General features: G+C 42.2%; 1 protein-coding gene across 4 annotated transcripts in view; it reads left to right on the top strand.

Annotated features, from left to right (window-relative positions):
• Positions 1–14,017, top strand: part of MORC2 (MORC family CW-type zinc finger 2) — a 68,551-nt gene that overhangs the window by 11,546 nt on the left and 42,988 nt on the right. For all 4 annotated transcript variants that reach the window (XM_083145297.1, XM_083145296.1, XM_083145299.1 and 1 more), the window contains exons 5-10: positions 4,717–4,785; positions 5,303–5,393; positions 8,737–8,845; positions 12,155–12,314; positions 12,524–12,635; positions 13,652–13,777. In XM_083145297.1, the coding sequence (XP_083001423.1) occupies positions 4,717–4,785; positions 5,303–5,393; positions 8,737–8,845; positions 12,155–12,314; positions 12,524–12,635; positions 13,652–13,777 (667 nt within the window). The remainder of the gene's footprint in view (positions 1–4,716; positions 4,786–5,302; positions 5,394–8,736; positions 8,846–12,154; positions 12,315–12,523; positions 12,636–13,651; positions 13,778–14,017) is intronic.

Raw genomic sequence — 14,017 nt, 5'->3', positions numbered from 1 at the left:
AGCGGTAGGGTTCCTGGTCCTTCGGAACCTGACAGTTGTTCCTGGATGCCATTAGATCCACTTCTGGGAGCCCCCAGCGACTCACAATCTCCTGAAATACTTCATGATGTAATTACCATTCCCCCTCCAGCAGATCCTCCCTGTTGAGGAAATACGCCTCTACATTCCGGATCCCCGGAATGAAGACAGCAGACATAACTGGTATGTTGATTTCTGCCCAGGAAAAGATCTGTGAAACTTCCAGCATCGCCATCCTGCTGCGAGTCCCGCCCTGATGATTCAGGTAAGCCACACCCGTGGCATTCTCCGACTGCACCCTGATCGGAAGGCCCCTCAGACAATCCTCGGCCTGTTGGAGAGTCTTCCAGACTGCTCGAAGTTCCAAGATATTTATTGGAAGACTGGATTCCTGTTTGAACCACAGACCCTGCAGTCGATGGTGACAGGTCCTCGCCCCCCCCAACCCCTGAGACTGGCGTCGGTCTTTATCACCACCCAATCCCAAGAGCGGAGTGTCCGTCCACCAGAGTAAGGACTCCTTTGTCTCCTGAGAGAGAAGTAATCTTTCCTGTTTACATGGTTTTCGCATTCCCTGACCAACAGGAAAGGATATTCCATTGAAACGCTCTGGAATGAAACCCGGCAAACTGAAGCGTCTCGAAAGTCGCCACCATCTTGCCAAGGAGCTTCACCCCCTGCAGACTGTAGGCCTTGGAGCCCCCAGTAAAAGTAGTACCAGCTGACGGATGTCCTCTGCTTTGGACTCCGGTAGGAAAACCCAGTGTAAATGGGTGCCCAAGATTACCCCCAGGAATTGCAATCTCTGAGAGGGATTTAGCACCCATCCCATGTCCTGTAAGAACTGTGTCGCTATAGACAGATGTTCGAGCAACTTGTCTTCCAAATTTGCTTTGAAAAGCAGATCGTCCAAGTAGGGCAGGGCTGGGCAATTGCGGCCTTCCAGATGTTGAGGAACTACACATCCCAGGATGCTTTGCATTAGTTATGCTATGTGGCCATGCTGAAACTGATGCAAGGCATGCTGGGATGTGTAGCTCCTCAACATCTGGAGGGCCGCAATTGCCCAGCCCTGAAGTAGAGGATGATCACAATCCCCTTTAGTCTCAGTGCGCAGCCATGACCGCCATCACCTTCGTGAATACCCTTGGTGCTGTCGCCAGACCAAAGAGTAGGGCCTGCAATTGTAAATATGTCTCCCCTATCGCAAAGCGAAGTAAAGACTGATGTTCTTTGCATATGGGTATGTGTAGATATGCTAAAAATTCCCCTGGCTCTATGCTGCCAAGCACTGAGCGGAGGGACTCCATTCGGAAGTGATCCACCGAAAGGTGTTGATTTAAAGACTTCAAATTTAGTATGGGTCTGACTGACCCGACTAGTTTGGGCACCAAGAAGAGTATTGAATAAAAACACTTCTTGTGTTCCTCCTGAGGGACCGGGACCACAATCCCTTTTTCCCTGAGAACCAAGGCCGCTCCCAAAAGGACCGTGCGTGAAGTGGCTTCCTTTGGTAAAGGGGTTGGTAGAAATCTCATTGGAGGATTCCCCCTGAGATTTATCTGATAACCTTTTGTGACCATAGAAAGGACCCAAGAGTCTGAGGTCGGAATATTCCACTTGTCCCAAAACTGCAGGAGCCGACCCCCTACTCTGAGACCAGAACAGGGAGTCTGTACCCCGTCATGTAGAGGACTTATCCTCTCAAATTTTGAGCCTAAAGCCTTTGCGGTGGTAGGCATTAAAGTACTACTTCTCCTCCCCCCCCCCCTCGCTGTCTGCATCCCTTAGACGCCATTTTGACACCTTCTACCCCAGCCTCAGTGATGTACTCTGCTGCACATCTTAGTTTCTCTGCAAGGATAAACGCCTCAGAATCAGGCCGCAGCTGATCTCCCAAAGCCTCAGGCCACTTAATCATAGCTTTTGCTACCCAAGCTGAGGCAATAATGGGTTGGAGTGTATAACACACTCCCTCAAAAATGGCTTTGACGCATCCTTCCACCTTCATTGGACCCTTAAAGGCTGCACCGCCCTGAACTGGCAATGCTGTAGCTTTTGACAATCTTGCCACTGGGGTATCTACCAAAGGGAGTTTCTCCCAAAATTTTACATGCTCTTCAGGCAAGGGATACATATTTGCATATCTCTTGGACATAAACACCTTTTTATCAGGGACTTTCCAACCCTCCACTAACAAAGATACCATACCGGGATCTGAGTGAAAAGTCACAGATTCTCTGCGCATTCTTTTAAATATAAAATGCGCCTGTATCTTGTCTTCCCCTGACAAATCTAAAGCCTGTCTTACAGCCAGGATAAGATCCTCAATACCTGGGACAGAAGCATCAGCCTCTTCCCTGATCATCTGCACACAAACACCATCCTCCTCTGAATCTGCTGATAACAGAGGAGGTGTAACTGAAGGCTGTCTTGAGGAAGGACTCTCAGGGTTTTTTGCAAACTTCTCCATAAGTGCATTCATCTTGTGTACCCCCTGCGTGTCCTGTATGACCTGCAATAACATGTGGTCCCCTTGTGAAGGAGCAATGGATCCCATATAATTTTGTGAGGAAGAGCTAGGGCCAGGAGACTTGATGAAGTTATCCTTTTGCCTATTAAGAGCCTCCACCAGGGCATTCATAGATCTCCCCAACGCCGCAGCCCACGCAGGTTCAGATTGCTCAGACCCCTGGGCATGCACATTACCAGCCACAGGTTTACAGGCAGGGCAAAGGTCCACCTGTTCACATGTAAAAAAATTAACCCCGCAGACACTGCAGTCTAACATGTCGTCCCCCCCCCCCCAACAGCAGCAGCATTATCACCCGTGTCAGTCATGTTTAACCCACGGTGCACAATGTCAGGCACAGTACAAGGCAGTATATCCAGTGCACTTATCTGTCTGCTTGCTGTAGTCGACCTCCGCGTCAGCAGGGGTAGCACTTCCAGGAGAACTTCGCTCTGTGTACCTCAAACAGGCTCAGCCAGGCTTCAGTTCCACAGCTGTAAAGAGAAAATGGCGCCCGCACACAAAGTAGGAAGGGACCAAGTCCCTGCTTCAGCGGCGTGGGAAGCCAGTATTGGTGCTCATTCCCCCTTTAGCCGCTCCCATGATCCCCTTCTATTCAAGGAGCCGGTTCCAGACGCTCCCAGGGCCCAGGTAAACTCCAGCAAAGCTGGGGTTAAGCGCTGTGCAGCGGGTGCAGACAGTCACCCCTGCATACAGAGCGCTGACAGGACGCGCTTCTGTCAGCCTCTGTTGTGCTCTCAGTCTGTAGCACTTCTAGGCAGAAGCAGCACACTGGTTAAAAAACCTGCACTAGTCACTACGTTAATAAAATAATAAAAACATAGCTAATCTAGTTCAAAAATCCAGAAAAAAAGCAGGCTGCCTAAGCAGCCGATCAGCATAGCACCCACTCCTGCGGGGTCCTAAAACGAACTGAAGCATGATGGGATGCGGAAGGGGAGGGGTCTGCGTCCAGTGTAAAGCTTTCAGCAATAGGTGCCTTGACTCCTGCGGACGATCCTACAGAGGAGCACACTACTACTGTTGTTAACCAGGGATTACTACTACTTTGAAATATTGAAGTTTAATCCCAAAGAGATTGTTCTATTGTATGCTCATTGGAGAATAAAGCTGGAATTTCAGTTCTGATCTAGAATAGAACGGTTCTATCGATTATATGGTCATCCGGCCAATGTTAAGCCCTCAAATTTCTGAGATCTTAAACCTTTGAGTCCTGAACCGTTTGGTAAAGATCTTAAACCTTTGAGTCCTGAACCGTTTGGTATTCCTATAGGCTGTTGCCTAAAAGAAAAGCATCTTAAGATCTCGCTAAAATACTCTTTATAAAAGTAGGAAAAATCCACACATTTGGTACTACAAATAATCGACATAGAGAACTATAATCTTTGAAATAAAGAGAAAATTCTCATTCAGACCAATTAAGATGTTTGTAAAGCACCCCTGATGAAGTCTCCTAGTGAGACGAAACGCGTCGGGCTATTACTATCATCCATTATCTAAAAAAAGAATATCCTCTGACAAGAATCTACTGCTACTGTTTTATATAAAAAAATGTATTTTTAGTAAATGTTTTATATATTTTCAAAATCTATTGGTTCATGGATGATTTAAATTAAGGAAAGACAAAAGAGATATTGGGCGCTGTTTAACACTATTGTGGTGATATATATATCAAATCCCGGAGTGACGCCTGAATCTGTTATTGATTATATATATATATATATATATATGTATGTCCGCTTATTAATTATTGAATTAAGATTTTTAACATACGTATTTTTGATAAATTGAATATATAATATGTACTATGACTTGAATTATATTATGGTAAGTTTCTTCAGCCATAATGCACATTTATAAAATACTGAAACGGTGACTGTTATAAAACTACATTTGGACTTCAGTCCTGCAATTTTGCGGTCCCTGTAATTCCTTCTCGTTTTGAGGTTTTAATCTGAAATTAATATTTCCCTTCATTGTCTAACTGGTTTTAGTCCTAAATAAAATATTATTTTTCTGAAATGAAACAATTCCTTGTTTGAGCTTTTGAATTCATATCCTACACAACAAAGTGGTAGTCGTCTCTTGTTTTATTACTACTATTTGAAGTTTTTTTTAGATTTAAGATTATATACTAACTTCTTCTTTTAAAATGTATACTCTAGTGCCAAAGGAAGACTTGAGAGGTGGTTTTATGCTTTGCTTTCTTGATGATGGAGCAGGAATGGATCCAAGTAAGTAATTTAAAACCAACACATTTCCTTTTTTGATTTAAAATATTTTTTTTTTGCTTGTTATGTAAATGATTTAAATATTTAAAAATGGTTATCAATTTCAGTTGTGTGAGCATATTATGGGGGGTATTCAATCTCGGCCACTATTTGCGATGGAGGAAATAGAGGCAACCGCCTATTCAATGTTGTCTTTAGCGACCGCTTTGAAGAGGCAGATCGCCAGAATGGGCCCGACTTTAAAAGAAGTCAGGCCAGTTTTGTCGATTTTTGGCCGTGAATTGACATGATTGCGGCCGAATGTCGACAATCCATGGCCGTTTATGCAGACACCTCCCCTTTTCGCCAATCGCGAAGCGGGACATTGAATCCTGTCTGGCGATCTGCGGTCGAACAAAACAAAAATGGGTCAGGGTCACGGCTGTCGGGCTGGATTGAATACACCCCTATATGTTTATGTGAAGCAATGCTCAATGAATCTAATCCAGTTTATCTTTTCTACTTCACCTTATAATAATAGGTGAAGCTGCAAGCGTTATTCAGTTTGGACGTTCTGCTAAAAGAACTCCTGAGTCTATTCAAATTGGGCAGTATGGAAATGGTTTAAAATCGTAAGTATTAGTTTTATTTATTTTTTGTTTAAATTAAAAATATTTTCCAGGGTTTTTAACAATGAGCAGCTTCTTCCTCTGATTGGTGAGAGGAAGGCATAAACCCCTTAGACCAGATGCCTTTCTTATTAGGGGAATCCTTATTGTGGTTAAGTGTTAATTGTTCTTTATCTGGCGGAAAAGACACATTTGGGGTTTTACTCCAACTTGTTCTTGGTTCTAGCACCATCCTTTTTGTTTTTGACTCCTCTTCAACCACAAGACTGTCAACTTACATGTGTGAGTTGCCAAGTTCAAGATGGGGTCACTTCATCAGCAATTACATTCGGCTGAACAAGTTCCATGGATATCAAAGATGTGTACTTGCATATCTTGATCTGGAAGGAGCATCATTGCCTCCCCAGACTTTCAGTGGCACTGCTGGCTACTTGATCAGGACTTTTCCATTCATCTGACCACAGCTCCATGGATATTAACCAAGATGAATTGTGGTACACTGGTGATCCATGGGAATGGCTCATTCATGACAATAGAGACATTGGACGAGCATAGTTGTGCGATCATTTTATTAAAGTGATACCTCCACCCATCACAGCATATAATCTTGAAGAGGCTCCTCTTCAACGTCAGGGGTCCTAAAGTGTTCATGGTGGATGATTGGTTATTGGCTGTCCAAAGGCCGGTTTCCTACCTTGCTTTTTGTCACGCAGGTGTCCATTCTGCTCTGCATGAAGTTGCTGGGCATAATGATCCTGCATTGAAATGATTCCGTGTGTACATATTTCCACTTGTGGACAGTCTAGCTGCAACTTCTCGCTGTCTGAACTTGAAAAAGTCATATTTTGGCCATTAAAGTGTTCCAGTTGTCACAGACTACTTGTCAATCCCTGATGTTGATCAGCAGACACAATCTGGTGCAGGGTCGACCTTTGTTAGACTGCAGTGAATCATAGTGGCCACAGATGCCAGTCTGCAGGATAGGTGTATAGTGATGCTGAGTCTTGGGCTGAGGAAATTCATCTTGTTGTGTTAGCGCTCAAATGACTTGTCTCCAGTCTCTTATTCAACTAATTCCTACCTTTTGGATTATTACAAATATTTTTTTGCTGAATTAAAATTAATCTAACATTGATATGTGCGGTGTTCATCCCCGGTATGAAGAACCAAAAAGCCAATCTTCCTAGAGTGGTTTCTTCATTAGGCGGTCTCTGAACAGCATTTAGAATGGTGGATGTTCTGTATGTGAATTTCATGCACTCTTGACTAGCACACCCAGGATTTGCAAGCAGTCCTGATGGTCATAGTAATGGTATTGTGGAAGTTTCTGCCAATTTCTTTGATCTTTGGCATGTGTATATATAAGTGTATAAACCAGGGGAGTTTAAGTAATTTTAATGGCCCTAAACTGGCACAAGTGGTTGTGGTATGGCGGCGGATCATCCTTGCTGAGACTGCTAATCCAACCAGACCTGCTCTCTCAGCCAATCAGTGGCCTGCCTATTATTTTTATTTTTTCAAATTCACAGTATCTGCTCAGTGCTTCCCGGACACTGCAGACTGCCCGCCCCGCCGCTACACCCACAGCCTTCGGGCACTTCACGCAGCCCAGACCCCTCGCTTCCCAGGTTTTTTTTTTTCCTCCTGCCCCCGCAGCTCCCCGGGAATTACATGGGATTAATCGCATGCGGTTTATCCCATGTTAAAAATGGCATAAGTTGTAGTGAGCTCTCCCGGGCAGCTGCCAGGGAAGCTCACAGGGAAATTGGGTCCGACTTGACCTACGGACAAGTCCGCCTAAAGTATGTGGGGGCCTTAAAGCACTGTTGGATTTGACGGCATTCACACAATGATTAAGGACAAGGAACCATTACATTTGAAAGATTTACAACTCTTGATGTTAAAGGAAGCAGGCAGACATTTTGGTTCCTCTTAACTCATATGCTGTAATTCTTGCAGGATATATGGCTTGAAATGTATGTTGAAGCTCTTCTATTTGAAGTTAAAGGCCAGTATTCAATACTCCCGATTCACCACTTTTTTTTTGGTGAATCGGGCTGTTTTCACGGAAAATATGATTCCCCCTATTCAATGTTCACTGTTCGCCGAAAGCGAACAGTAAATGCCGCCCAGTTCTCCGTTTCATGCTCGCTGCAATTCGCTGGTGTATTTCAATGGGGTTTTCACTGGTATTCGCTGAGACTGTATTCAATGCTAGGATGGTGAATTGCTTTCTCCCTGATTTGCCATGATTCACCGTTTTGCATTTGACATCTTTTTAAGGTGAACTGGAAAGTGATATTTTAAAATAAAGGGTTTTTTTGGTGGGCATTTTTTTCCCTGCCAGATGGGCTTTGGTGTTATTGGCCTGTTTATGGTATTTAAACAAGACACCAAACCTTCATGTCAGATCATGTGTTGTTGAATAAGCATCAAGAAATAGGAGCCGATCATAGTACAACGACAATTCTAAGGGGTAACTTAATTGGCAGCAAGGTTTGGCGAGGATAAAACCTTGCTTTCCTAATGCCCTATAATTTTGGATTACCGCAGGTATACTTTCTCCCGATACCCATGGGGAATGAAAAATAAATAAGTCACACATATACTCAAAAGACATTCACATAGCACTACATACTCACCTCTGCTGCGGAAGACCTGGTTCCTGATGGTGGACAAAGAACTAATTGTAAATTTAACCTGCAAATGATAACAGGCATAAAAATAGAAAGTTAACAAAGGCAATAGGAACAAATGGGACATAAGTGGGAGGACGATGTATAAAAATTGATAATGAATTAAGGGTCTGGAGGAGGCGTTAGTTCAGTTTTGTTACCGTACTTAAAACATCGAATGCTGTGTGAGAATTTAGTTATGCAAGACCGAGAATATCACTTATGGTGATCAGGATGGGGAAAACTTATAGACAGGTGATAGAGGTAGTTATTAGAGTGGAGTAGAGGCCTAGGTCACAGGTAGAGTGGAAAGGTTGAGGTGGATATCCTAAAGAGGCCAGAGATGTAAGGATGGGGGGAGCATTGGTGAGGGTGACGAAATTGTTAGCAAGTGAAATAAGTTGAGACCAGAAAGAGGTTTATATACTGTCAAAAGTAGGAGAGCTTGTTGATTATTTGCACAAGAGAGTTGGAGGAGTTATAAGTGAAAAGGGTTTATGTAGCAGGTCAAAATAATTGAGGATGGGGGGAAAAGCCGATTACAATTAGAAAACTTTTTTTTTTCCCGTATATTAGTTCATGATATCCACATTGTTATCTTTTGTTTTTCTGTCTCTCTAAATCCCCCCCCCCCCCATTCTTCAAATGATTTTCTGCCTTGTCGTCAATAGTGGTTCTATGAGAATTGGAAAAGACTTCATCCTTTTCACCAAGAAAGGAGATTCAATGACGTGTCTTTTTATGTCACGCACCTTTCACGAAGAAGAAGGAATTGATGAGGTTTGTGAATTTAACACTTGTGTATGTAGTTACAGAATTTTCTTTGCGTAGCTGTGTGGTTAAGATAGCAAACTTCTGCAATAAGAATGTTCCCTTTTTTTTGTTTTTAAGGAATTTTAAGGGTTTGTCCTTATTTATAGAATGACTTGCATAATTTACACCAAATAAAATATGATTTGAAAACACTGGGGAAAATTTACTAAATATTTATGCAGGCAACTACTTATAAACTAATTGTTGAAATGTAAAGGTTTCATAAATGGTCTGGTAAATACTTGGTTGCACCTGTTACCTTGGTGTTGATGTGTGTGTTAAAGTGCACCACCATACTGTCATTTCTGAGAAATGGCCAGATCTGCATTATTTGTCATCTGACCTCGTCAGCAAGGTTGGTAAACTCCAGCTAAGCTGCGATCTATGGAGTCAGGTGTGTGCTGTCATGGTGGGAGGTACTGCCTTCCATGGGGTATTCCCACTAGAGTGGCTGACCACAGATTCTTAATGATCGGGACCAACTGCGTCTGACCAGAATTGTCCATGATAACAGACAAGGGACATTGGCTCATATCACATCCACATACAATGCAGGAGGTACCAGACTCTTATCCAGCATGTCATTGCACCATTCTTTGCCTTCCATGGTTTATGGGAGCAGACTTTTTACCAGTGTGCCTCTTTTAACACTTTGACACCGGCACAGTGCCTCCTTTGGGCTCTTCACGTCGCTAATTAGGGGGAATGGCAATGCGTGGCTTGTTCCGATGAGTAACTTCCAGTTATTTTTGCCAGCTGGTAAGGGAAACTCGGGTGTGAGATAGACGCCATGAGGCCGTGGACCTCCATTGTCAACAAGGTACTGTGCTTGATGATGATGATGGATCCATTATGGTGTGGGGTGTGTTCATATGGCATGGGCTAGTTCATCTGTTCTGCCTAAACACCTCATTGACCAGTATCCACTATTTTGCAGTGCAACAATGGAACATAACTGTAGGAAGCTATCCAGACGGCATGGGTCAACATCTCTCCAAAGGTCTTTTGTTTATTTGGTGAATGGATACCACTTCTCTTTTCTGTACTGGGCTAAAGAGGGGGTCGTACACAATACATGGCACCTATCCCATGACCTTTGGCACTTCAGTGTGCATACAGTGAGAGAGAAATTAATTTTAATTATAGTGCAGTACTATGAGAGAGCACCACTGGGCAGACACAAGTGTTTTGCAATAAGGCAACTATCAATTCATAAATGTATTTTATTTGGAGATGGTAGGAAATTGACCAATAACAATATACAAAGATATATAGTAAATACTTTTATCATCCTGCTTTATTTTTGTCACTCACTAAAAATGAACCTGTGAAATAAGAAAGCTAGTAATAAAAAAAATGGTTTTCGTGCACAGTACAGTGCATTCGCATCTTTAGTTCACAGAAGTACCCAACCACGCAGTATAATGCCAAATAACCTGGGCTTTGTACTTCATAAAATAAAGCAACACGCTGTATGTGTATATATGAAATCACATATACCACAGGTTACCCCTTACACACCGCTTATAGCAGGTAAAGGAGAAAACACAAGCACACAGTTCCTCTCTGATCAGCACTAACAATGAGTGTGGTACAGAGGGATTAATAAGGTAAAAACTTGGTCCTGTATGGGAGTATAGGAACAGGAACGCTGGTGCACTTCTTCCCTCAGTCTGTTGTACCCGTAAATGACACCTGGGCACTGCTGAGGCGGAGGGAAGCTGAGCTCAGGTGGGAAAACCATCTAGGCTGCCGTTCTGAGCATGGAGGTGGGGTGCTGTGAATCAACCTTGCCTCTCCTGGAACCATCAGTGCCCTGCGGCAAAATGGCGCTTCACAGTACGGCTCCCTGGTGGTCTAGTGGCCTCATGGAGACAACGGGGTGCCACTGCAAGGGTTACTGGGGCTGCACCCGCTCACGGTGACATTACCGTTAGATTTTCGGCGCTAGGGCAGTACCTCTATCAGAGAATAGTTAAAATGTCTTACCAATCTCATAGAAAGTTATTATAAATTTTAAACTCAATGGTTCATGGTCCCTGATCAATTGAATATACATACCCATTGATTTCGGACCTTTGCTGGTGTTCTTCTGAACACAAGGGTACTTCATTTTTACACGTGGTGGAATTGCCCCTTTATTACGGCATTCTTTAATAATGTTCTGTCTTTGGGTGGTCTCAATATATGTATTGTTATGGGGGTCAATTGCAGAGGTTGCCAAACTAATTTCTAAGCTTTTTGAATTGTATTGCCACCATAATTAGTATGCTGAGGATAGTCCATCACTGCTTCACAAATGGTGATGTCTGGGAGAGGAGCCGCTGAGAGAGGGAGACCGCAGTGATTGGGAAAATGGGGCAGAGCCATGGTTTTGCTGCAGCTGATGAATGATGCTTGGCTGTCTGATAACAAACTCTGAGAGCAGGAGTCATGGCCAGCACAACCAGGTAGGAAGGGTCTTTTGACATGCTCGTTTACTGTGGCCACGGTGATTAGGATAAATGGTGACTACAGTTGTAGGTGCAGAAGAGTCAGGAGGTCCCTCTAATAAAGGCAGTTTTTTGAAGATCTTCCAGCAGCCACCCAGTGGGCGTTTCTGACTGGTCGCATCAGATGCAGCAATTTCAGGGAAAGCCCAACCTGTCTTGTTTTTATCAAGCCAGGCAAGTGGTCAAAGGACGAGTGTGCACAAATTGGCTCTTTATCTTTTGATTGACATAAAAAAGGCTAATCTGCATCAAAACAGACCATTGCCCATTTGATTACAGCTGTAATCCATTTGACCATAGTTCAGCAGGTAAAACTGCACCTCACTAGGGGCCAGATTCTCTAAGCTTCAAAAGTGATAAAATGAAGAGTGATAAACAGCCAGCCAATCAGCTCCTGTCTGACATTTTTCAAACACAGTCTGTGACATGGCAGGAAGGAGCTGATTGGCTGGCTGTTTATCACTCTCAATTTTATCACTTTTGAAGCTTAGAGAATCTGGCCCTAGGTCTGTATGATCTTTGCAGATGGCGAGATGTGGGGCTTTAGTAAAACTTTTACCTGGTTTGTGGTACATTTACCAAATCCTAATTTTCCATACAGAGATGCTAATTTCAAGCATTCTGTTTCATGCAGTAGCTCAGGCTGGTTCCCTCCTGTGAGGATGGCATTGGAAGTCCCATGTAGTACTGTTGAATGAATCACATACTATTAGAATGACATTGTAGAATTTATACTGTTAGTAGCAATTTATTATCATTTTGTCTATCTAAAACTCTTTTGAAGGTTATAGTCCCTCTTCCTACATGGAATTCCAGAACACGTGAGCCACTGACAGAGAATATGGAGAAATTTGCCATTGAAACAGAGCTAATATACAAGTACTCTCCATTTCGTTCCCAAAGTGAAGTTATGGAACAATTTGGAAAAATTACTGGAGATTCAGGTATAATAGAAAGCAAAATTGGTGTTCTACTTTTTAAATCAGAGACTGTTGTATTAAGTGTGTTATGTGGGGGTGGGTATGATAGATAGATAGATAGATAGATAGATAGATAGATATTTGTATTCCATATCAAGTGAAATTTATTTATTGGTGTTAATTTTTATCCAAATATTGAAGCACTGAGTTAAAATGTGCCTGTTATGTTTTAGGTACTCTAGTGGTCATTTTTAACTTAAAGCTAATGGATGCTGGAGAACCAGAGCTTGATGTGGTATCTGACCCAAAAGATATTCAGATGGCTGGGACCCCTCCAGAAGGAACGTAAGTGACATTAAAAATGTATTTCCTACATATCTTTATCTAACAGGCCTTTGTGAGTGTCATTGCACTTGTTGCTTTCCCTTGCATCATTGGGATTTACAAGAATACCACATGTTATATTCTATAGTTTGGTATAGGTTGGATGCATTTGACTATAACCAGTAAAGGATGGATGCATGACAGAACACCAATACATCCAAATGTCCAGGCAGCATCTTAAAATGCATCCAGTTCTACTACAATAGTGCCAGGTGTGCATCAGGAGCAACACTTGTATACGTTTTCTCCCTATAATATCATAGGCCATTGTTAGTAGGGAATGTTACATACCATATATTTACAAATATAATGTAATTTGCATTAACGGCAATCAGAACTATTTACTTTTCATTTCATGTTTAATGTTCTTAAATGTGAATGTTCTTAAATAAGTCACACTGGACTATTCGCATTATTTCATATTTCCGTGTGAACTATGTAATTTGCTATAAATAATAGACACATATATTTGTATTTAACAGAATATACATTTGTTTTTGTTTTCTGTGTTTTTTTTATATTGTCATAGAAAAAACAAATAACAAAAACCAAATATGAAATAATGCAAATAGTCCAGTGTGACTTATTTAGGAACATCCACACCAGTTAACTGTTGATTAAACATGAAATGAAAAGTAAATGGTTCTGATTGCCATTAGCATCATTGCACCTGCATATGATAATCATCCTTATGGTTGTCTGCTGCCAGGTCTTTCTTGAGTCCCAATTATGTGAATACTCATTACAACTCCCTCTTTCTTCTGCTTGCCCTACAGTTGTAAGGAATCACAAGCATAAGATGCACCATAATCTGCAGGCATACTTTGTATGGGGGGGAAGGGGGGTTTAAACCCCTTCACAATAAAAAAACAAAACAAACACAGATGGATGTCCAATTCTACATACGTTCCATTTTTTGTACTGTCAGATGAAAGCTTATTTAATTGTATTTTTCACATATTTATGTTTGTCTTTAGAAAGCCAGAGCGTCGTTCATTTAGAGCCTATGCTGCTGTACTTTATATTGATCCAAGAATGAGAATCTTCCTTCATGGCCACAAGGTGCAAACAAAACGATTATCTTGTTGTCTCTACAAGCCCAGGTAAGAATGTAATGATATTTTGCATCTATTAATACAAATGAGGGTTTTTGGGACTTGTCATTAAATTAGTGTTGCTTTATCTAATTGAGGAACACTATAGCACTATGAGGTGCATTTTGAGGAGCAGGCACAATCCGCAAACATACTATGGGCAGAAGAGAACGCCTCAGCAGCAATGTATAAATTAAAAATAAATACAACAAAACATGAATGCTGGACATATACTCTACAATTACCTGT

This window comes from Crinia signifera, chromosome 1 (genome assembly GCF_055691185.1).
Source record: "Crinia signifera chromosome 1, ASM5569118v1, whole genome shotgun sequence".
Lineage (NCBI taxonomy): Eukaryota > Metazoa > Chordata > Amphibia > Anura > Myobatrachidae > Crinia > Crinia signifera.
The sequence above is the reverse complement of the archived record's forward strand: the minus strand, read 5'-3'. Positions and strand labels throughout refer to the sequence as shown.